At 45.8% G+C, this 24,830-nt stretch overlaps 1 protein-coding gene across 2 annotated transcripts in view; it reads right to left on the bottom strand.

The window, feature by feature from the left end:
• C5 (complement C5) overlaps positions 1-24,830 on the bottom strand; it is a 478,994-nt gene that overhangs the window by 331,454 nt on the left and 122,710 nt on the right. For both annotated transcript variants that reach the window (XM_069609527.1, XM_069609526.1), the window contains exon 6: positions 21,152-21,234. In XM_069609527.1, the coding sequence (XP_069465628.1) occupies positions 21,152-21,234 (83 nt within the window). The remainder of the gene's footprint in view (positions 1-21,151; positions 21,235-24,830) is intronic.

The raw sequence follows: 24,830 nt of genomic DNA, 5'->3' as shown, positions 1-24,830 counted from the left end.
ACCCAGTTGAATAACGGGTCTTTAGTAATGTGGAATTTCCAACGTGTCACCAGCATCCACCAACCCTGACCCTCACCCTAAATGTGTGCCAATGCTCAGTATGTGTGTTATGTTTGAAACTACCAAAGTAAGCTCGAAGTTAGTGATTGTCCCAACCTGAGTTCCTATGTACGTGAAAATTATTTGCACCCGGATTCCAGTTATTACTGTTTGTGACTGTTAATTGATTTAATGCCCAGTGGTGTTTCACTTTGTTTGTTCGTTACGGAAAAGGAGGAGTGTGGTGTGCCACCCCTTCTGAGGGAACAAGTCCCTCCCACGACTCGTGCTAAGGTCACATGTCTGTGACCATGTGATTTAAAGAACAAAAGGGACGAGCCATGTCCGGCTCGACATTCGATGGTAACCGACTCCTGCCTGCTGTGTGTCTTTTCCTGCAGCGCGATGCTGGAGCTGCGTGGCAGGTAGAGGGCCTGCTGCTGCAGGGCCCTCCACCCTGACAGTGCCCCTGCTGGGCAACGCTGTCCGTGATGGCCCCCCATGTCAGTAGAGCCCATGCTGGGCAACTCCAGCACCGACTTTGGTGATGGCCTGGGTGCCCCCAGGCCATTGAAGCCCCCGTGTCCCCTGTCACTGGATGTTGGCTGGGTGCCCACAGCATTGGTCTACCTGGCCTGCGGGAGCGCAGGCCAGCACGTAACAATTTGGATATTTTGCAGACGCATATGATTGCTAGTAGGAATGTGTTCTAATCAAGAAATTTATTTTCTCTCAAATAAGTATATAAAAGTCTAGCCCTCCTGTCATGCAGTAACTGCTAGTGCCCCCTCCTGCTGCCAATATTACTAACGTACACCAGAACTGGTGGTACATTGGGAAGAGCCAGTTTACAAGGGCAATCAAGAGGTCTTTTTTATCCAAGGCTGATGGCAAGCCATGCCAGTTGCTTATAAGCTCCAACGTGAGCCTGGACTCAAGTCAACCTTTTGTTGCCTCTAATTTCAAGTGTCATTTCAGCCAAGCACTGGGTACCAGCGGAGGCTCCCCTGGTTTCCGCTTGGCAGCTTGAATCTTGCTCCCTCCAGTCACTGCCAGAGAAAACAGGACTATCCCTCTTGCACTCATTGGCAGTTATCCATCAAACATCAACCAATTGGAAGTCACCTTTTTGCTATGCCTTGCTGAGCAGATTTACATTGGCGTATCAGTGAAGAGGCTCAAAACAGGCAAAACACATTTGTCACTGACCTTCCCTGATGTAGGAAGCACCTAAAATAGTGAGCAATTCGCAAAGAATAAGCCTGTATCGCTCAGACTCTGGTGTGGGGTGAGTGCGGACGCGCTCCGGGGTGTCGAAATAAGCACCTTTCAACATAGGTTGAAAGAAGGATGCATGTACTGATCAGTGAACATTTCCCTGCTGCGCGCAGTGTTCTCTGCTTGCACCCATGGATAGTAAGCACATTAAGGTTCCAAAGCATTTTCTATTGCAGGAATGGTTTGCGTCTATGGATCCGAAGCCATTTTAAAATAGTTTTTGTGGTCCCAAGTGTAAAGAACCCTAAGATGCAAAGGTTTGCTGAGACCTCTCTCTCACGTCTCTTCGCTTTCACCATCATTCACAAATAATGCATTTTGCAATTATGCCAGTGGATCACATTTTCAGTTGAGCAGTTTTGTAAATGTTGGACAACTCCAAATACTTCAAAATGCCCCCCGCAGAAGGTTTCGTACCAAAGTGCAATGGGTGTTAATAATTAAAAGAATATTTACTTTGAATGTTTATCGATGTGACAGTGCAGAGCAGGGACACTCATTGTACGGCCCGCAGGACACTTGCAGCCCTGCAGACCATTGCTGTGGCCCCCACGGTCTCACATTTGCTCTGCTGCGGCTGTAAAGCCAGGCACTACAGGGATGGAGCGGAAAAGGCGCCTGCTTGATGAATTCGGAGCGTCTCTGCTGAACCTTTAAAGTGTTATTTATTTTACTATCAACTTCAGGGCAAAGGCAGGCGGTCAGCATGCTACAGTCATTGATTGTCGCTACGAGCAGCTAACACGAATTAAATGCAGAAATAAATATAGCATGAGAAAGGGAGATAAATAGTGACAAAATAAGCTTTGGCAAGGCCATTTGGGTTGCCTTTTGTGCTGTCGTTTTGGCATTCGTTTTTATTTACAATGCACAGCATATCATGCCATGGTGATGCCATCGTATCCGAGCACAGTCTCCAGTGCCCCAGTTATTCCAGTTAATGTCTCCAATGCATCATTCAATCACCAAACGTAATGTACAGCCTCATCTTTTATGCATCTATTTATGATGTATTTATTTGCTTCCATCGTCACATGTCTAGTTACTTCCATCAGATGCCAGGCAAAGACTCAAATACAAATACCAGTTAATGGGCCTCATTATGGGTCTGGCCGTAACCCTGCCGGTGCTACCGGCGGGTTTCCTCGGAACTCCTAAATATTGACTGGCTCCTGACTTCCCGGTGCCACTGGGAGATTACAACTCCGGCGGCCCGGAAGTCAATCGCCAGGAAAATGTAAGTCCCCGTTCCCATAGAGTCCCATATGACTGTATGGGAGTGGGGTCATTAAGCACCGTTGCTAACGGTGCCAGTGCTTCTGTGACCGGTCTGCCTACTGTGCCCGGCAGGGTCAGACCTGTCGGGCACAGCGGCTCCGGCAGGCAGACCTGTAATATGCTGGTCAAAAAACAAGGGTGCCGGTCAGCTTACCGCCACCCTTGTTTCCGGACCGACAAGGTCGTAATGAGGCCCAATGACTTATGAATTTTGTAGACACCAAATGTAATGTGCAAAATTCACATCTCCAGATGCTGCCATCACATGGAAGTGCAGTCTCCAATGCCTTATTAATACCATCTAATATAGACTTATAGACTGAGGGAGGGGTCATCATCGCAAGATAATGACCGGCCACCAAGTTATTTGTTAGAGAAAGTGTCATTATCCCAAGCGATACCGACCCCTCCCAAGGTCTATAAGGCAATTAGCACATGGTGATAGCAGCAATACATGCTTTGGAGTTTTCGTGGTGAAGTCAAAAATGGTGCTTTACAGTGAGTAAAGTAAATAGACAAACCTAGTTGCTAAATTAAATATGGTTTTAGTTTGTAGTATTTAAAAAACATGCTTGTCTTCGTAAGTTTGCAACTTGGCTGAGTTTGAACAGGTTTAACATGAGCGTGCAATAGGTATCATGTGAAAGTAAAATGCTTCTCTACAAGAAAGCAAAAGCATGTTCCAATCTTGTCTATCTCTTTCATATGTTAAATAGCATCCTGCAGCAAAAAAAGGTCCATCAAGAGAGGAATGTTCTTGTTAAAACCAAATCTTACCCGCAAATTGGATTGGTGTTTCCCTGTCTGCTTCTGAAGACAGAATGTTCAGAATGCAGTCAATACCAGTAGTTATTGACTGCACTCAGTCAATACCAGTAGTTATTGACTGCACTGTAAACATTCTGATTGGCTGGGAGGAGGTCAATAACAATTTTTATGTGCTAATTCCAATTAATGCCTCACATGGATGATATAACAATTTGTGTACTTAAATATTCATTCAAATTCTGCCCACTTCTGTGCCCTATCATTGCAGGTATTCTTGCCCTATTTGGTGGTATTCTATCAACCTCTAAGGGATGAATGGGCAATTGGGCCCTCCTGTGGTATTCACTTGCGAAAGGCAAGCTGGCTCCACGTGAGGTACAAGCACTTTACTTCTGAGCTATCAATCTGGACAGCTCAGATACTTAATGTACAGACTCACACTTGCATGTGTCACTATTATATGCCAAGCACAGCTTCAAATGCCAGAGTAATGCCATACAATGGCCGCTAATTCTTCATATGCATGGCACTGCCCAATTTGCCTCAACAGGCATGGTATTACCATCCGTTTGAAAGATTTCTCTGTGAAGTTGTCAAAACCCTGTGAAAAAGGTTTCTGTTTAGTTTTGGTTGTAATTAATCTTTTATAACACGCTTCATAGTGGGGACCAGTCTATAAGCGTGGGACCGGGAACCGAACCTGTGTTGCTCTGCGTTGTCTTGCTTCCAAGACACCACCTTGCTCAGGGGCAACACAGCGCGTTACCCCTGAGCTAGGTGGTGATTTGGCACCATCTATAAGCTATTGGACTGGTGTACATTTAGGAGAGAGAGAAGATATGTGTGGAGAGACTCAGCTTCTGGGATTTGTTTGGCTATTTCATACACTGTTTTTCACTCAAAGTAATTACACTGTGGTAGTTTACTTTGACAAAATTACCATGTGGTGATTTTAAAGGTATGTATATGTTGAGCGGTAGCGGGCATGATGGAATGATAGGGGGAGGGGTTATTACAGGGTGGGTAGGGGAGGTACGGGAAGACCCCCCATTAAATCAAATGAAAAAAATAAAAAGGCCACAAAGTAGTTTCAGTGAAGTAAATTACCCTCAGTTAATTTACTTTGATGAAACAATGTAGAACTGGTTATTTACCCACCCATTGTCTGCTCATGGCCATGCTAATAAATATGGCAATTCCCACTCACTACCTGCCCCTCCCTATCAAGGCACATCCTCCTGGGATCTCTATGAACCAGCTCTATCGAGCAGTAACATTACGCATTCATCTGCCAGTGTTATTTCTAAACAGTCTGCTGAGTGAATGGCTTAAATGCAGCTGTACATTCTCTACAGGCATAACACAATGGGCCTCATTACGAGTCCGGCGGTAACCGCGGCGGTAAAACCACCTGGTTACCGCCGGACTCGTATTACCATTCCACCTCCGTGATTCCCGGAATTACCGGGGCATTACAACCCCGGTTTTCCGGGAATCACGGAGGCGGAATGGTGTAAATCCCCATTCTCATTCAGTCCTATGGGACTCGATGGGAATGGGGATCATGGAAACACCGGCAGCATCTCGTAATGCTGCCGGTGTTTCCTCGTCCGCCTGCAGGCGGGCGGTGTTAAACCTGCCAGGTCAGACCTGGCGGGAACATCACCTCCCGCCTGCAGGGGTCGGACTCAGGTGGTCCGGAAACAACGGTGGCGGCGGGTTTACCGCCACCGTTATTTCCGGACCGCCTGGGTCGTAATGAGGCCCAATGTCTTAAACAGGTATGCCATCAGCCACTTGATCTATATCTTTTCCTTTCACTGAGGTCCTGTTGAAACATGCTTTAACAAAGCTAACAGGTGTGGCTTGTGTATAGGTATTAGATAGACATTTGCCCAGCACTGCTATCATATGCCCAGGTAATCACACCATGTTCTAGCTGTTGCCAATTTATGGCCAGGTATTACCCTTACAGCAGCGTCTAGAAAATGCCCATCCCATGCCTATACAAAAGCCATATCTGTTGGCCTTGCAAATGCTTTTTTTTAAAAAAAAATCCCAATACATTTTCCGTCAGCGTTACTGACCAAAGTGCTTTAAACTTTGGCACAGTTTCTTTTTCACAATTCCTCCTTGCAGGATAATTCATGAGCCACCCTGTAAACTGAAATGCTATCCCTTTATGTTACTAATATTGTTTACCCTTTTACTTTAAAATGCACCATTTGGTACAAGTGGCAACCAGAATGCCTTGAGTAGAACCTCCAAATCCCTCATATTGTTGTATTTAAATCGTTTCAGGTTTTATCAATTTAATTGTTCAGTACACCCTTTAGAATCTAGACCATTATTCGGGACTTAAAACTACCAGTCATCAAAATGGAGGCATTGGTGTTTTGGGGGACTTGGATTTTTGGGCAAGGATCAATGTGCTCTTTGATAAAGAGCGAACAGATCATTTTGCCCTCCTAGATAATGTCTGTGAGTAGCCTGGCAACAGAGCATTAACTGGTGCTATGTGTTCAAAGACATAACCGCCAGGTTGGCAGCCGCCAGAGAAGGTCACCCTAGCACATTGCAGTCCCAATTAAGTCTGTTCCTGATATGTGCACACCAACACTACATGCGCTGCAAAAACAAATCTTGCAGGTCCAAGATAAGGAGACTTATCGGGGGCAGAAGAAAGGTGTGCCTGGCTGAGTGGCAAGGGCACAATTGGGCAGGAAATGAACTGCCATTGATGGAGCACCAGATCCTAAGTATCCACACCTTGTTTCTATTAGAGCAGTGGCATGTTTGTGGTTGCATTGCACAATTCCATACAACTGCTTGTTTACAAAAAATGCAAAGTAAAAATGTCATGTTTACAAAAGCTATTTGAAAAGGGGAACTTTTGGGAACTTTTTAATGGTTAATGTCTAAAGGAACATGCTGTTTTCTTAAGTTTGTATGTTGAGTAGCGTGGAACAACTACCTGAAAACACCTTGCTGATAGCCCTATAAAATATTACTTTTCTGATAAATCCCAAACCTCCAACCCCATTAAATGTGCATCTTAAAAACAGCCCGTTGTAGCCTCCATGCTCACTATGGTTTTTTTCATAATATTGCACACATTTAAATTAAAAACATTTTTAGATCCCTGAACTGGAGCCAATATTTGTAGATCTAGATTTGATTTAAAATGGCTAATTCAGAGACTTCTATACTTCTTTCTAAAATATTGTCTCTGGATGGTTGTATTTAAGTGCTGTCACCAAGAAAGGACTGAACAGACGGCTCGGGACGTGGGTGTCAAGTAACAGGCAAAGTTGTCCCATATAGAAGATCTATGGACTACTCATTAATGGCTTAACTTTTATTTCCTTTTGACTTTTGGAGGGAGCAGGGAAAGATCTATGCTTCTCTCTGCTAAGGGAGCAAATAAAGGGGTTTTGTAACAAAGGGTTCCCAAGGTTGGGGTTACAGAAATCATTGATGGGGTTCCTCCTTTCGTAGGTGCTGAAGCCCACAGTCCGTTTCTTGGTAGAATCCAGGCCAGACACCTTGTTGCAGGCTCTCTTTTCCGGTGCTTGGATATGATTATCTGTTCCGGCTGTCTTGCGTTGCAGTGATTCTTTTAACGCCTCATCACAAGTTGGGAATACCGCCGGGGCTATTAGCCCTACCGCCAAAACCCCCCGGCGCTATTAGCGCCAGATCACGGGTTTGGCAGAACGGTACGTCCACATTCCCCATTGGGCCCATTCAGGAATTTCACATTCCCAATGGGGAATGTTTAGCGCTATTTCCCCCAACTCAGAGCTGGGGGAAAATCCGCCAAGCTCGTGATTTCGCAGACCCTTAAATGCGGCGGTAATAGCGTTACCGCCACATTTAAGGTTTACCACCAAGCTCGTGATGAGGCCCTCAGTGTTGTTTGGTTCCTGCTCGGTGATGTACCAACAGTAGTCCTCCGGCTCAAGTGCACTTACCCTCCAGGGTACACCACCGTGAGAGCCTGGTTGTATTGGATGATGAAGTTGTCCACACTTGCGCTCATGGAAGGTTTGACTTTTCCATTGGCTGGAACGGGTTTGAACCCTCGTGTACTGCTCCTTTCCTCCAGCGGGCCTTAGCCATGGTTGCCCTCCTGGAAGTAAAGACTTGTGGGTCCTACTGAATCCGGAGGATGTAGATTCATAAATTTCGCCTAGTCGCCTGGGCATATTTACAAATCGGATCTCCTTGTCCCATTCTCCTGGGGTGCTGCTCATTGTAAACCCAAGTGAAAAGATTTTTGTCAATCCTGAGGTTGGCTTTAGGAAAAGAAATTCCAATATCCCATCTGCTCATTGTCTCCTAACCGTTGTCTGATTTTCTGTGTTCTCATCTTCCTCACCTTTTTTCTATTATGCTGCTGTCTTCAGTTTGATTTCGAGTAGTGCCTACTTCTTCTGTTGTTCCTGCATCGGTTATTATCTCTGGGTAATTGCCTCTTCCTTCTTTTAGATTTTCCGCCTACTGTCTCTCTCGCAGGAACATTCTCTCTTCATTCCCTTTTCCTTTAACCTGGTATCTTCCTTGGGAACCTTTCTATACTCCTTTTGGATTTCTGCTCTTCAGTCCCAGCGGTGATTACTTCCACCCCTTTTTCAATTTTTTTCCCTTCTGCCAATTCCTAATTAACCCTGTCCACCCCTTTGAGGTTCCTCTTCCCATCCATTTCTTTCTCGGTTGCCCTCGGCTCCCTTGCAGGACCCTAGGCGTTGGTTTTCTACTGCTTAGTGGACCTCTACACCCACCTGGGAATTTCCCACTTGTCTTCTATTGCCTCCCCTTTTCTATCCTTTCTTCTGGCTATCCGTCAGTCCTGTAGTCTCGCTTTGGTCTCTGTTTTCTGCCTTAAGGCAGAACTACCCACCCTTTGAGACGGTCTCTTGTCTCCTTTCCTTCTTCCCCGCTTTCACCTCACAACCTATGCTTCCCTTTCCTCTACTTATTGACTCCTCATTGCAGTGTGAAGTCTTATTTCTCCCCATCTCTTTCTTCTTCCACTTTGCCCCCCTTACATGTCCAAATCTCCCTGCTCACCATTTCACAATGTTCTCTCACAACACCTTTCCTCCTTCCTTCCCCTTTCTCTAACTTCCTCTATGCCTTTTCCTTTCTCTGATCCCCCCATACCTCTCGCCTTCTCAGTATCCGTTGCCTCTTTCTTTTTTCCAACTTCCTCCATCATCATGCAGGGCGTTTTCTTCTCGACAGAGCATATTTTCTGCTCTCCATCCCTTTCAGTCCTTTTCCCTCCAATCTCCTCTGTGGTCTTCTCCCCGCCCTTCCCGGTATCTCCTTTCTTTGGCTTTCTTCAATCCTGTCTCCGTACTTCTCATTCTTGCCACTTCTCATGTTCTTTCCCACCTATTCACCACCCTTTTCAATCACCTATCACACCTGCCTGTGTCCCCTTACTTCCTTTTTCACCCTGCTCTGCTTCAGCTCTTCTACTTCCAGGGGTGGACTGGCTTATGGGGATCCCTGGAGATTTCCCGGTAGGCCTCTGCACCTTGGGCCTATATTATTTCCACATTTTTTCATAGGAAAAAAAGGTTTGGGCTTGCTGAAAATGTGCAATATGGGGCCACTTTGGAAATTATTTCCAGGGCCTCTTTTGGTTCCCAGTCCACCCGTGTCTACTTTCAACCTCCAACCTCTCGACGGTGGCCCCTAGTTCGCTGTTATCCACTTTTGAGCATCTCTCGTACCTCCCGACAAACCTCACCACTATATCCTATCTCTCACTGCTCGGGGTCTGCTTTTGCCAAGCAAGGGCCAGTGTCAGTCCTTTCACGGCTATATGGCAGCCCTGCAACACCTCTCCCAGGGATGTCATTTAGGGGTTGCCAGGGGTCGCACTTTTTTTACAAATTGAAGCTCCTGGGCTGTGGCCAGCGCATGAGGCTCTTTGTTTCTAGAATGGCTGGCATTCTTGTTCAGGCTTCTTAAAAAAAACTGTGGGTTCCACAAGTGTAACACTTTGAGCAGTGACCCTAAATATGAAAGAATAGTAATAACAAACAATTTGTGTTTCTGAAATGCTATACAATAATTGCTAGACTCATTAATGGTTTAATTCAGGCACACTTCAGGAGATGAGTCACTGAATTAGTCTGTTCTTAAACACCTCAAAATCACAATGCAGACAAAATACTCCAAATAGCATTTGGAGTAGAATAAGCATCCATTTCGGACTATGCATATTGCTTTTCGCAAGTTGCAGTTATAGCATGTTTTTTCCTGCCGATACATATGGTGATTCATTCCTGTATGAAATGTTTATCACGTTACAGCAATATTGTAAGCACATTTTTCATAGTGTACTTAGGAACAATGCTGTGTGATGCCGCTTCCTGTTTTGTCAAGGGGTGAAAGGTAATGTTCCATCGCTTCCCATGATGTCCATTCGGGTTGGGGTCAAATGACATCACTTCCTGTGATGTCATCGGAGGTCAAGGGTCGTGTGACGTCACTTCCGCTACCCCTGGCATTTTGGAGGAATTACATCCCTGACTTCTCCACTCTGACGGCAGGTATCTTTTGCTGTCTAAGTGCATTCTGAGAGTTTAAACAGGCCAGGGGCTTATGGTCTTCCCAACTTCCTGGTCCCGCTGCCACCCCTTTTCAACGCACAGTTAGTGAGATGTTGCCCAGATTCAGTCTTGCGGAAATGCTCCCAACTCGGGTTCCCTTCCCACCTCTCCAATAAGCTAATTTGTTCATTCGTATGGGGGCGTGGGTGACAAGGAGAGGCTGATATATATGAACTACTCACCGTTTATTGTGCATAAACAACTGTAGAGAAGCAAAGTGAGAACCGATGATAGCTGTGTCCCTGTAATGTTATGAGGGCAAAAGTAACTATTGGTGGATGACACTTTAATCAGTGTTCATCATGGTTCAAAGATGGGTTGGTAGGAAAGGTCAAAGCCCACGACAGTTCCTGAGAGTGCCTGTCACAGAAGAGCCTTGAGGTGTCCATCGGTTCCTTCCACGTTGTTCACGGGTGGGTTGCCAGACCATTTTCATTATAGCCCCCACCAAGGGAAGGGCCTCGATGGACTTCTTCTGTTAGCCCAAACCCGGGATCAACCTCAAGGATCAACCTCAAGGAATGCCTACTGGTTCTGAGCACATTAGGGAGCCTTCAAGTCCGCAGTTGGCGGCTCCAGGCTGCTGGGTAAGTTTGTTTAGTGACCATGGTAGACTTAGCAATCCCACCAAGGAGGCTCCCGGCTAGCTTCACTCTCGATTGTTTTTCATCTTTTAACATAGGTTCAGGAGTGCATGAGCCCTGACCCTACCAGCTCGATGCACAAGGTCAACCAGATCCTCCACAGCTTTTGCCCAGTTTCCTGGCCTTCTGGCGGTGTATCCTGAAATGACCCCATGTGCCTACTCCTCATTATTCTCTCTTGCGTACTTTTACTAGATGTTCCCCTTTCAGCTTTCCTCAAGGTCTCGCTTCTGGTTTCCTCTTCCCCACCTCTTTTCCCTAGTCTTTCTCTTGCCTTCTTTTTCTATCCTTTGTCCACTTGTCTTCAACCTCTTTCTCTCTCCACTTTTCCTTCTCCTTCCTGTTCCTGGTTTCTCTCGTTCGCCTTTCTCTTGCTCACTGTCTACCCCCAACTTCCCACATTTGGTCTTTTTCCTGTTCCCCTTTTATACAAATCTTTGGCCCATCATTGGGGTCTTACATTGGGAATTTGGAGCACTTGTATGTGCATGTTATGGTATTGGGGTGTATGATTGGCTGAGATCTCTTGATCGACAACATTCCCCAGTGTCTATTTGTAATTGTGTTTGGGGTGCAGCTCGGTGGACTGAGGGCAGCAAACAGCAGTCCACCATCTTGGAGTCTGGCGGACTCATTCTGGTTGCCGCCAGAGTCAACATGAGGCCACCACTGACCTTCATGAGGGCCCCTGTTTCCCTTACGTTCTCCCATTTTGCTGTCCTGAACGGAAGCTTTCATCTGCCAGAGTGAGTAACATTTGAGGTATGTACCATGGACTGTGTTTAAGCAGCTGCCAACTAATGGGACAATTTCATCTCTTAAAGTGATCCACAGTTCACGAGAACCCGCAAACAAGGACTTGTGAGCCACTCTATTCAAACCAAACAGGGTTTCGATATTTTGGGGTCATATGTAGTGGGAGAAGATCATGAGTGAATTCTCCATATGCGTCGTCCCCCGGTTAGATATCACCTCACAGGTGGTCGTCCCCAGCTCGAGGTCTCTTGAGCCCCTCTGCTGGTATTAAGGATGGTGACTACTTCACAGAACATATTGATAATTAACTGTAATTAACTTTGTTTGAAATTGTACATTCTTTGTTGAAATGTCGTTGTATGGAATATTGTGCTTATTGTGAAATAAACCTTATTTGGATTGGCATTCCTATGTATAGTTTTTGCAAGCGCCTAAGCATATTTTTTACAATTGAAAGTTTTCTCAAAAGTAATTGTAGATCCAATATTGCTAACAGGGTTATAATTTAACCGAACATGTTGTCATTACGGATTCAGGACGTCTCACGGGTTGATGCCACTTGCAGTGTGCAGATTGGCAGCACTAGGGTAGGGTGTCCACTCCAATTAGACTGCACTAGCCCGAGCCAAGTGCTGGCCTCAGGGTTGAGGATGTAACACAACTTTCACCAGCACAACTTTCAGCTCATTACATGTTACAGACGGTGCAGGAAGATAGTCACTCTGGACATCAGCAAACTATTCCTAATTCAAGAAAAAAGGGGCTATAGAGTGAATGATGTCACAAGATTGATTGAATGATTGTTTGAGGGTTTTATAGCACGCTTCAGGACGAACTCAATCGTATCAAAGCGCAGTTGACAAAGAGAATTAACAAGATTGGGTTCAAGTAACAAGAGTTCTCATCGCCAAACCAAGCAGCATCGAACAAAAGAGCTTTCTGGAAAGCTTCTTGCTGATGATAGAGCTATGACTGAGGAAATGTTTTATGGTTTACGTTCGCTAAATGCCCCGTCAGAAAGCCCAGTGTTCAAAGGGAACCGGGTGAGTGTTTTAGCAGTTACAAAGCTCTCACATTTAGAAAGCAAGTGCTGTCCCACAGGTCTGAATCCATTCATAAGACCCTGTGTCTGAGTTCTTTTTTGGGGTGATCTAGCAGAGATGGTTAACTGGCCAACTTATGAGCTAATTCTGTAGAGCAGGGTGATGGGCCAAAAACGTGTGCCAGAGAAGGCAACAAAGTTAGCCAATGAGGGGCAATCGACGTGGAGAATGTATTTGTATTTATTTATTTATTTTACATATGTAAAGCACACTAAACCCTTAGGCATTGAGGCGCTGGTTGCAGTATAGGCTACAATGTAGGCATTCAAATATTCATAATGTCAGACAGTGTTGGGGGGGGAATTCACATAGTTCGCTAGGTGATGAGCCAAGTTTTCAAGTGTTTGCGGAATGACTAGTGCGATTGCTCATCTCTCAAGGCCGGTAGCAATGTGTTCCAAAGTTTCGACGCAGTGACCGTGAAACTCGATCCGCCGGCATTGGAACGTCTAAACCTCAGTATGGTGAGACGGTGAGTGTATGCTGGTTGGTCTTGTTGACTGGGAATTTCTGTGAGAGGTGGCGGGGGAAGCGTTTGCAAGGCACTTGTAGGTGATCGACACTGTTTTAAAGGTGATACGTTCTCATATTGGGAGCCAGTGGAAATCTCTCCTGGCGGCTGAGATGTGTTCTCGTCTAGGGATGTTGAGGGCAGCTCGGAGTGCAATTTTTGGATGACTTGCATCTTGTGGCTATTACGCATGGAGGTGCCTTGAAATCGAGCATTGCACAGTCAGTCAGATAGCAGAGCAAGTAGAATGCTTGCTTTGACATCCGTGCAGAGCCTGTTGACACAGGTTCGAAACCCAGCAGAACCAAACTCAGCCTTTCATCCTTCCGAGGTCGATAAATGAGCACCACACACCTTGGGTAATAATACGGATGAAATCTGGCAGAAATTGTTTTCTGGTAGACAATTAGCAGTAAGGATTGCAATAATACACTTTCTTGAGTGCGCAATGCCAAAGTTGGAAAAGGATAAAAAGGAGTCCTACATCATGTGAAAGTAATAGTTGCAAACATGGTCAATATTTGAAGCTACAAAATTATGACAATGGAATGCGCAAATTGAATCTGAATGTACTAATGATTTTAAAGGTCATTATTTAAATGTGGATACTATGGGCCTCATCACGACTTTGGCGGTAACCCTTAAATCTGGCAGTTGTGCTATTACCGCCAGATTTAAGGGTCTGCCAAATCAGGGCTTCGGCTGATTTCGCCCCAGCTCTGAGCTGGGGGGAAATCCGCCAAAAATTTGCGCTATTACCGCCGGCAGGAAATCCGAAAATTCCCCATTGAGCCCAATGGGAAATGGGGCATTCCCGAATGGGCTCAATGGGGAATGGGGATTAACATTACCGCTGAACTCGTGATCCGGCGCTATTAGCGCCGGGGAGTTTGGCGGTAGGGCTAATAGTGCCAGCGGTATTACCGGCGGCGGTAACGCCCAAGTCGTGATGAGGCCCTATGTATGTAAAATGTATTGCTGTTGTTTTAAAATGAATTGATTTGATTTTAGGATTTCTACGTAAATTTGAAAAGTTGATTTTATTAGCCAAACCAATAAAAAAAAAATATATAATAATAATAAGCGGCGCTCAGATGCCCGATGGTTCGTAGTGCTATATAAGTCCAAATTATTATTATTATTCTTAGTCTGGAGCCAGCCAATGTCAGCTCGGGCAATGGTGAGGCAGCTGTCGGTTGATAAGAAAGGTCTGGCAGTATTGATAAGTTTGGTAGTGTGGGCAGCGGAGGGTGCAATAGCATTGACTTGGCGGATTAAGGAGAGGAAGGCATCCAGACAAACTCCCATTGTCTTCACTGACTGAGAGAAGTGGATCGAGAGGCCGTCAATGGTGAAAGAGCAGTATAGATAGATAAGGTTTTTGAGCAAAGCTGTAGATCCCATGAAGAGAATTTGTTATTTCATCATCAATGCAAAGTAGATTTGAGGCCTTCCAAGCCTGGATAGTCTGGTAAACAGTGTGTAGTGTGGAGTCTGCAATATTTCCCGAATTACTAAAAACATAAACGTGACGAGGTATATCACACACTTTAATATTCACTCTTCCTAACTGGGAGATCACTAAGGGGGTGATTAATGTCTCTGATTTCCTTGGTTAGCTATGATCATGCTGGTGCCTCCTCTGCTTTAGGGGCCTCACCTCAATTGCGCCTTGGGGTTTATCAACTTCCTTCCTTCTCCCGCTACACCTACTAGCACGTCTTCGGCTCCTCTGCCACCTCCTTTTTCCACTGCCTCTCTGGAACCTGTCTCCTCCTCCCTCGCTACTGTGCCACTTCCTGCTACCACCTCTGCCAACTCCCAGGCCCGTCTACCAACTCTGCTGGGTGTACCTCTAGCCTGTACCCCACCCCGGAAGTCTTTCAGATGTGGCAACCTGCGTCACTACTCTAAACTCTCGCTCTGCTGTCAAACACTCCTCTGACATCTGCCACCTCCTCGAAAAACTTGACATGGATGTCCTTGCTCTCACCGAGACAAGGTGAGCTAAAGACTCTGGGTAAGGCTCTTGTAACCAGGACTCATGTCTGGCAGAGAGTCTCCCAGGACCCCCTTGTTATTTGCATATTTCAAGTGACTTTGGGTCTCACCCTAAGTTACTAGGGGAATCCAGACGTGGACCCCTTGCTCACTATTCTTAGGGAGGCACAGCTACACCCTACTGATGAGGTTCAACCAGACCGAAACACGTGTCTGGGGTTGCTGTTGTTGTTCAGAGGAGAATTGCCTAGCATTTCGGTGCTGGACTGCACCAGGGCAGGACAAAGACTGATGTGTTTAGGATATTTCTCCTCTGTGAAAGATAGTGAGCTAAAGACTCTGGGTAAGGCTCTTGTAACCAGGATCATGTCTAGCAGAGAGTCTCTCAGGACCCCCCCCTTGTTATTCAAGGCCACCTCTGTCAAGTGTTTTGACACTCTCCTCCATGATGACTACAAGATCCTCTCCAAGCCCAGAACCAACCAACCCAGAGGTGGACTAGCTCTGATCTTTCCGGAGCGGATCCCTGCTTCTGTCATTCCTATCCAGGCCTACTCCTCCTTTGAATGCCTGGTCTGCAGGCTCTCGATCTCTCCAGGTCCCTCCCTGACTGTGGCAACCATCTACAGGCCAACTGGCCAGGTTGCTCTCTTTGTCTCAGAATGGGCTGACCTCTTCTCTCCTTGCCTCTACCTCTCTACTTCTCCTCCTCTGAGACATCAGCATCCACCTGAATGCTTCTAATCCCTCCTCTGAGCTCTTCTGCAACCTCTGCAACACTCTCTCTCTCTCCATTCCACCCTCTGGTCTGATATATTCTGCCGGACACACCTTGCATGTTCCCATCTCCTCTGACATCCCCTCTCTAACCCTCTCACCACTCCTCTTTCTTGGACTGACCACTTTGTTTTCCTCTCATCTGAAACACTCTATTCCTCAGGCAAAGCCCACCCTAGCACTGCCACCTACCTTCATGGTTATTCGGCCCATGAAGCATTTATCAGTGGATGCCTTTGCCTGTACTTTCTCTGCTCCTCCTACTCCTACAGCTGACTCACACTCTGACACAGCCCTCTCTGACCTGCATCTTTCTATCTCCAACGTTCTGGACATCCTTGGCCCCGTCATGAGAATCCATCTGAAGACTACCTCAAAGTGAAACTCTTGGTATGACTCCGACCTCGCCATCCTAAAATGCAAGTGCACAGTGGCTGAGAAGAAGTGGAGGGCTTCTGGCGCATCCTCTGACAAACTGGCTTGCCGCCTTCTGCAAAGGCAATACAGACTCTCTGTCCTGTCCAGGAAAAGAGTCTGCATCTAAGTCTGCATTTCTGCGGCCTCTAACATGGCCAAACTCTTCAAAATCTGCAAAGAGCTGGCCAATCCCTCTGCAGTCTCAACCTCTCCTGTTCCCTCCCAGGCCCTCTGTATTGCTCTGGCCTCTTACTTCAGCACTAAAACTCAGGACATCCTGTCCTCGCTCTTCTCTTCCTCTCCCTCTACCTCTCTCGGTCCCCATCTGGTTACCTCTCCGTCTCCTCTTTTCTCCTCTTTCTCTCTGACAACATCTGACAATGGGCCTCATTACAAGTTTGCCGGTCCGGAGTTTGCCGGTCCGGTAACAACGGTGCCGGTAAGCTACCGGCACCGTTGTTACCAGACCGGCAAACTACGAGTTCTGCAAGTGTGTGCCATTCAGCCCACCAAGTCTGACCTGGGGGGGTGGAACGGCACCTGCTCGCAGACACTGTTGGTAGCACCAGCATCATTCTCAATGGTGTCGGTGCTATCATCCTCCACATTCACATTGAGTCCTATGGGACTCAAATGGGAATGGGGAGTAATTATTACCGTCACCCGGCAAAGGGCAAATACCGGGTCCGCCGGGGCTGGAATGTCCTGGTAGGTCCGCATTGCCGGGTGCTGGTAATTTCATGACTCTGGCGGCAACCATGCCGTTACTTACCGGCATGGCTACCGCCAGGGCCATAATGACCCCAAAAGTTTCTAGGCAAATCCGATCTATGAAAATGTCATCCAAACAGGTGCTCCCCTGCTACTCCAGAACCATCAATGATCATATTGACACACTCGCTCCAGCCTTTTATGATTTCTGCAATCACTTTCTTGCCACTGGATTTTTCCTCTCTACACTCAAGCACTCCCTTGTGCACCCTCTCCTTAAAAAGCCTGCAGTCGATCCTACCTGTCCGGAAAACTATCGCCCAAACTATATCACTCCTTTCCTGGGAAAACTCCTGGGAAAGCTGGCCATCTCCCAGCGTAATCCACATACTGAATCTGTTGGTTATCTCCATGACCATCAGTCTGGCTTCAGAGCAGCCAGAGACACAGAAACTGCTCTCCTGAATGCCTGTTAACATCTGCTCTCTAACATTGACTCTGCCTTCCCTCTGTAATCATCCTCCTTGACCGTTCCTCTGCTTTTGACACAGTCAATCACGCCATCCTGACCAATCAACTCTGTGAGAATCTGTGCATCATGGATCAGGCCCTGGTGTGTTTGACCTCTTTACTCCTGGACTAACCCTCCCAGGTCCAACTTGGGTCCTTTGTCTCACCACCTCTCTCTCCACATGTGTTGTTCCTCAGGGCTTTACCCTCTGACCCTGGCTCTACAATGGCTATGTGGCCCTTTGGCCCATCTGATCTCTACCTTCTCCTCTAACTTTCAGTGTTATGCAGATGAGACTGAGCTCACTTTCAGGCTCCCCTCAGCCTCATCTCCTCTCTCACTTATTCCTGACTGTCTATCCATGATTCAGCCATGGTGCGCCTCCAACGATCTCTGCCTTAATGCCAGTAAGACGGAGATCCTTCTCATTTGGAACCCTGCTCCCGCTTTCCCTCTCTCACTCTGGCTGCCCTCCTTAGGCCCTCTTCCTGTGAGGCAAAAAACCTTGGTGTCATCTTCGACTACACTCTCTCCTTCTCACTTCACATCATGGACCTTGCCAAGAAGGCCCACTACCAGCTGCACCTCTTCAGAGATATTCTTCCTTTTCTCACTTTCCCCTAGAAGCTCACTGTCTCTGGAGCTCTGGTTCTGTCTAGGCTGGACTACTGTAACAGCCTCTTTCTTAATCTGCCTTCCTCTTCTCTCTGCCCTCTGCAACTAATCCAGAATGACATCCAACTCTCTCTTCCAAAATACCTTCCTTCTCGAGCCCTTCGCTCAGCTACCTCCAACCCTCTGAGGGTCAGACACTTCTCCAGGCAGAGAGTGGGGGGTAGATGTCTCTCCTCTGCAGGTGCCTCCCTCTGGAATGGCCTACCTGCCCCTCTCAAACTTGAGCCGGACCACCTGATGTTCCAGAAGCAGCTCAAGACCTTCCTTTTCTCCTCTGCTTTCTCTCTCACCCTCCCCTGCTGACCTACCTGTCTGCTGCGCCGACTGGTTGCTTATTACCCTCAGAGTCTCACTGGGTACCAGGCTCCTTCATGATCAATCTCCCCTGCACTGCCTCTGGGCCTACTGAACACTTAGGGGCTGTAACTGTAACCTCTAGAGTTCCCTGAACTCCTTGGACTACCCAGAGCGTGCTTCACTGGATTCACTTACTCATAGCAATGCTGTAGAGACGTCTTTATGGGAGGGCAAAAGGGGCACTTGCCACGGGCCCCCACCTTGGATGGGGGCCCCAAAAGGCTGCATGATCTTTTGAAGTCAGTTTTGATTGTTGACCAAACATAAATTGCACATGTTGGGGTATTTTATGGCATGCTGCTGAGGCTAAACCTATTTCCTGTCTGTTGTTCACAAGAACTTTCTGCTCTGATTAATTCATCCTCTACTGCTTTCTGGGTTCACTGTAGTACACATACTTTGTGCATTCGCTATAGCACACCCCCCGTAGCATTCTCACCTTTCTGACCATATTGATCATGTGCAACAGCCAAAGTTGAAATGTATATTGATACATTTGAGAGCTGCAATGGCTCAGAAGATAGCTCAGTGTGTTAAGCACTCATCACAGAGATCTGTGTTCATATGCAACAATACAAATCCCAATTCCAGCAAGGCCAACTCATCCTTTCCTATGTCTGAAGTTGATGAAACTGCATGTATATGTAATTTGTTTTGTAGCACACCGGGTGCTATTATCAGTGATGTACCTGCACCAGACAGCAGTTTCTATAAAAACAAATATAGCGTCAGTATGGTGAAGGTCTAGAAATCAGAAATTGGTTTCTTCAGACGGGTGGTTGTAAAACCTAAGCAGCCACCCATATTGATGAACATAAAGTGTTAGTCTGGATAAGCGATTAAGTAACCATATTCAAGACTGTGAAGCCAAGGCGTTCATTCTCGTGTCCTGGCTTTGTTAGCAGATGATGCAGTCATCCTGGATGAATCATCTTATGTCACTGACAGTACTGTGCTGTCTTCTGTGAAAAAAGGTTTGCCTTCTCACATGCTGTTGGCATCGTTTGTCCCATTATCTGATCTTTTTATATAGGTCATTTGAGTTGTAGGGGATCTACAGAGAAGAAAGTGGACTAAATATTGCAGGCCTCTGGCAAGCATATTTGAAGGACTGCTCATTTGACATAAAAAAAACTGTTTGCTTTTTTGCACAATTCAAAAGGTTAATCTGCAACTTTGTAAATAACAATTTCACAAGCCTGTGTTTTTAGCATATTTTAAGCTTAAAAATACAAAAGAAAGATCCAGATATCTTTTGAGATCACATCAATTAGACTTCTGGTACTTAAGACTTCCCTTGATGATGGAGACAAAGAAGCTGGAATCATCCCTATTTTGCATAATACACTTCTATAAAATTTTGTTTTTAAAAAACTGTCATGTTGGGTTATGTTATTTGTGTACTTTCCAAGTCACTTCTATATAATTGGATTATTTTAGTTTGTGGTAAGAACTGGAAAAGAAAATGGCAGAAATTGCAGAATGGACACGAATCCCAACATTGCTGCTTAACCAATGTGTAATCCTAATCTCATTTAATCTCATATTGCCTAACCTGTCAACATTACCAGTCCCTTAACCTTTCAGAAATGTCCCCCTTCAGAGTAATTTTGTTCTCAAGGTATGATCTCCAATAAAGACTCCCACATGCTAACAGTGGCTATAGTGTTACTTCCCCTATAATCATAGTGAGCATTTATATATTGCACACCACAACCACTTGTTTCTTTGGTCTCCAATGGTAACACTACTTAACACTACTTAAAAATGATGCACTTCTAATCTCAGTCTGACACCTTCCTAGAAACATCTAATCTTCATCCCCTATCTATGCTATGGTATGTGTAGCTTTCTCCTTGATTCCAATTGGTCTCCCGTATCTGCGCTTAAGCACTTTGGAATTCTGTGAGGCAGCTAATCTGAGTCGTCTATTCTAGATTATGTGCACCCTTTTCATATGATCTGTGTCCTGCATTTATACTATGGCTGGTATAGTTTCCTTGTGGCTGCAGTTAGTGAAAAGTGTCCTGTGACTATGCTGGAACACAAGTACCCTTCTCGTGGACTGCCAATGCAGTCCTTGAAATGCTACTTTTTTATCATTCTGATTACAGCCAGAATGAAGAGGGTAATGGCACTGAAAGGGCGAACCTATGCTTATTTTGCAAGGCAGCATATCAAGCTATGAGTGGTGATCGCGACAAGGGCGGGCGTGACCAAATATTTGGATCCCTTAATTCCATTGGTTCGGTGGAGGGGGGCCCCACAGGTGTCCATGCCCCAGGCCCCAACAGTGCTTAAGATGGCCCTGCAATGCTGCCCTGATTGCACTTCCCCCTCCCTCTCCCTGGCACTTCCCGCACTCTCTTCCTCCTGCGCTCTGCATAGTCGCACTTGCACGATCTGAATGACACAAGACCTAGTAAGATCGTTCGTCTTATCCCGCCTCTGTCTTCCCTCCCTTGTCTTGTCACGCCCAGAAACACTTGTGTACAGGCGCATTATAAATGACATATCATATCACATCATAATTAGTACATGCCTTGCAAGGCTTGTTTCATGGGGAAGATCTTCCCCAAAGTTAGTTAACATGTATGGAAGATGTTTATAAGTATCTTTAAATCGTTTAGTCTACAGGATAAAGCCATGCTTTAAAACAAACGTGAACATTAAAACAAAGGGGATGATGCCCTTACCATATTCTTTCACCTCAAACTGTGCAAGGCCAGTGGTTGTGAAGTCCTCCTTGTAAGCCCCCTCAATCCTCCATGTTCCAAACCTAAAACAGAGAATGTTTGGTTAGTGTGCATGAACAGGGGGGGAAAGAGGGGAGGGTGGGGTGGAAAGAGGAGGGGGGGAGGGGGGAAGTGTGTGTGTGTGTGTGTGTGTGTGTGCGTGTGTGTGTGTGTGTGTGCGTAAACAGTTGCTTCCACAGGGGTTAAATGTGTGTATGTGCACGCATCAGGAGGGGTTCTGTGTATTCAAACATTAGATGCCATTTAAAATGCACAAAATACAAAGCCATCCCCTGCCTATTTGGAGCAGGAAGAGTGGGGTGCGCATGGCATGACAGGGTCACCAATGTGCTGTAAAAGCAGAATTTGAGGTATTATAGCATGTGAACATCCAGGACACTTGTTGTGAAAACACAAGGCCTGACTGAGTTGGAAACCATGCTGACTTGCTACACATTAAGGTGAGAGAAGAGAAAAATAAAAGCAGCTATTCACTGCACATGTCATTTTGCCACATTATCACAGTTTGAATTGTAGACTGTTTACGCCCTATGAACCACGAAGAGGAAATGCACTCATAATGCCCCCCCACCCCTTCAAAGCCAATTATTTTACACCCCCATGCTCAGCTGCAAGCTTTATCTACTCATGAATGATGTGTAGCGCCTTGCAGGCACCCGTCCTAGGTTGGAATGCAATGCACCAATGAAGCATGTCAGTTTCGCATAGATAAGACCATAGAAGATTCCGCTCCCATGTTTGATGCTGAGGGGAGTGGCTCACTCTTTCTCTTACAGAGGTTTCTCTATTTTGAGTTTGTTGCTGGCCGGCCAGAAGAATAATGTTGTTCTTGAATGTGATCTAACCAACACTGATCTCGGCGATTTACTTATCCACCACTCCTCCTGACCTTGTCATGAATTTATTTTTTGGGTGAAGCAGCAGTAGCATGAGCCGCTGCTTCCCACCTTGCATTTCTAACCCGGAAACAGGGATAGAAATGCTTTCATTGAATTCTTCTACATTTCACAAAGACAAGCCCTTTAAGGTCCTGTTACTGAGAATCTTGATCTTAGCCCCCAGGTGGGTGTTGGGAGCCCATAGTACATAAGTGTCAGGAGTGTGTGTCCAACCCCCTCTGAAATACACAGGTGACCTTTGAGAAGAAGCTCATGGCAAAATCTTAACACAAATGATAAAGCTTAACCCCTAGGCTTTGTTTATTTGTGGAAGTTTTGGAGAATCTGCCCGTATGATCATTTGACACCACTTCTCTCCAACCTTCAATGGTTACCCGTGTCTTCTTATTCATCCTTCAAGGAGTCAACAAGGTGTTATAAGGCCTTCGAGGGACTATGTACCCACTATTTCACTTACAGAGTCATCAGCTTCTGACTGCATCAATCACCCAGGCTTCCTGCCAAAGCGCCTCGACCTTTACACAGGGCATTCCCCGTTATATCCACCCTCTATTACAGAGTTTTCTAATGTTACCTTTCTTGTTGGACCGTGCCTGCCGCCTCTATAAAGACTTCTTCCTCTACTCTTGATGCTCACTCAGCTTATGCAGGAATAAAGGATGATTGCTGGTGACAGCTTCAGCAAATCCTCACTACTGATATCACAAACCAATTCCCCTGATGACTGATTACATTATTTTTCAAGTCATTAAATTGAGTATCATCAATCGCTTACTTTCTGAGGATATGGCCATGCATGTCTTAACGCTACCTGCTAATTATGCGGGTCTGCACTATGGCAGACATGTCTGCTGCAGGGAAGCGGTAAAATAGGGAGTCCAACTAAAGGTTTAGCTGCACCACATGCTCGGACAATTGGACATCCCTTGGACTTGCAAGCCTCCAAAAGGGTACAGATAGAATTCTTAAATATACACACAAGCTCTGCAAACTCTAAGCCTCCTAAATGTCTTCATCCCCCAGCACCAGCCTCCTTCAGACCTCAATAATCTTTCAAGCCTCTCCCAGATGCTGGTCTGATATCTATCTGCCCCATACTTCATCCCTCAGATTATCTCAATGGATGTCTCTGGCCCTCCATTAAAGTTGCTATCAATTACCCGACCATCCTCAAAGTTCTGCAAATGACACTGCTATCCAACAGGTTTTTGTGAGGGCCAAATATTGTTGAGGGCCAGTGCAGCGCCATCCCATGCACTTCTAGAATAAGAAAGGTGAATTGGGAGACATTTATTGCATAATATTTTAGCACCTGGGGATCTGTCCTATTCTCCGCTATGGCAGTGCAGACTTGCCACATTTTCCTTATGAATGTCCAGTCATGCCGTACAGAACTAGGTCCAAACTCTCTGTGACTGCAGTGGTAATATTTTCTTATGAAATAATTGTGCTTAAAAGTCCAGGGATTTCTTCCTGGGACCAATTTCAGATTGAAGTGTGTCAATGGCACGCCCGGTCTTTTTTGAACCATTTGTTCCCTGAACTGCCTTCTCGTGTGATAGATCAATTAACAAGCTTGTCTTTGCAAAAGACAAACGTCCATGTTGTTTAGTGACTTTCTTACTTTTCAGTATGTATTATGTTGTTTCATTGTATTATATACCATTATATTTATTGCTTATATAACATTATCAGAATGAATACAAAGTTGAATTAAGCAAGTAGTACTTTGTATCATTGCATTGATCAACCAAACCAAGAAATTCAAGAAGGACAAAGATGACAAGACTAAGCTCCCACGGTCAGTTACCACATTCCACCCCACACTAGACTCACCCCACCAGAGTGTGGAAACCCACTGCTTCAATAGACACCACGCCCACCTAGACACTCCTGTTCCCTAGCAACGTCCTCTCCCCAGCGCAGCCAATGCACATGGTCACAGGTCGTTCCCCACACCTCATTGGTCTTCTAATTACCTATTTTGTAGAGTGCTCTTTTGCTTCCCAAATCGATGCGTGCTTCATAAAAGCAAAACAACATGGCATCAACCTAAACATGTTTCAATATCAAAATATTTCTCTCGCCCATCAAAGCAAATATTGAGCAACTATGGGGCAAAACCTTGAGCCTCTTTGGCTCAAGCATGGTGTGTATTTGTGCTGAATACATGGAAACGTTATTGGGGTTATTGGGTGATCTTCTGCTTGTGACATGACGTTTGTTCAACCCAGAGCTCAGCCGTGCACCATACAACAAATCCCTAAGGAAATGTAGAAAACCAAAGCATTGCACGGGTTGCCTGCTCGCTGCCGTTCCTCGGCAATGTTTTTATTAACCAATGGGTAGCCAAGTGACCTCCATTGTCATCAATTCTATATTAAATAATCAGAAGAATAATTATACTTGAAATCCTGTCTGCTAAGCTAACCCATTCCTACTGGACCCTCGATCAGTGCCAATGGATTTGAAAAAATCCTGGTCGGGAATGTAGGTCCTCTCTCTGAAATTAAGAATCAGAGACAACCAGCAAACCAACTGCTTACCCTATGGGAAGCCCCCTTTCCACGACAGGGCGACCACCCTGGGGTTATCGTGGACTACAATTTACCTTAACACTTAGCATTGCAATGACTGGCACTGCCACCCTCCAGCTGGCCTTCTCCAGCCATTTCAGTTAACTCAGAAGCAGGATCCCTTGGCATGAGGAAGGTTACAAT

The sequence above is a fragment of the Ambystoma mexicanum genome, chromosome 8 (genome assembly GCF_040938575.1).
Source record: "Ambystoma mexicanum isolate Mex_15411 chromosome 8, UKY_AmexF1_1, whole genome shotgun sequence".
In the NCBI taxonomy this organism is placed as follows: Eukaryota; Metazoa; Chordata; class Amphibia; order Caudata; family Ambystomatidae; genus Ambystoma; species Ambystoma mexicanum.
Note: the sequence above shows the minus strand (reverse complement) of the source record. Positions and strands in the feature narration are given on the sequence as shown.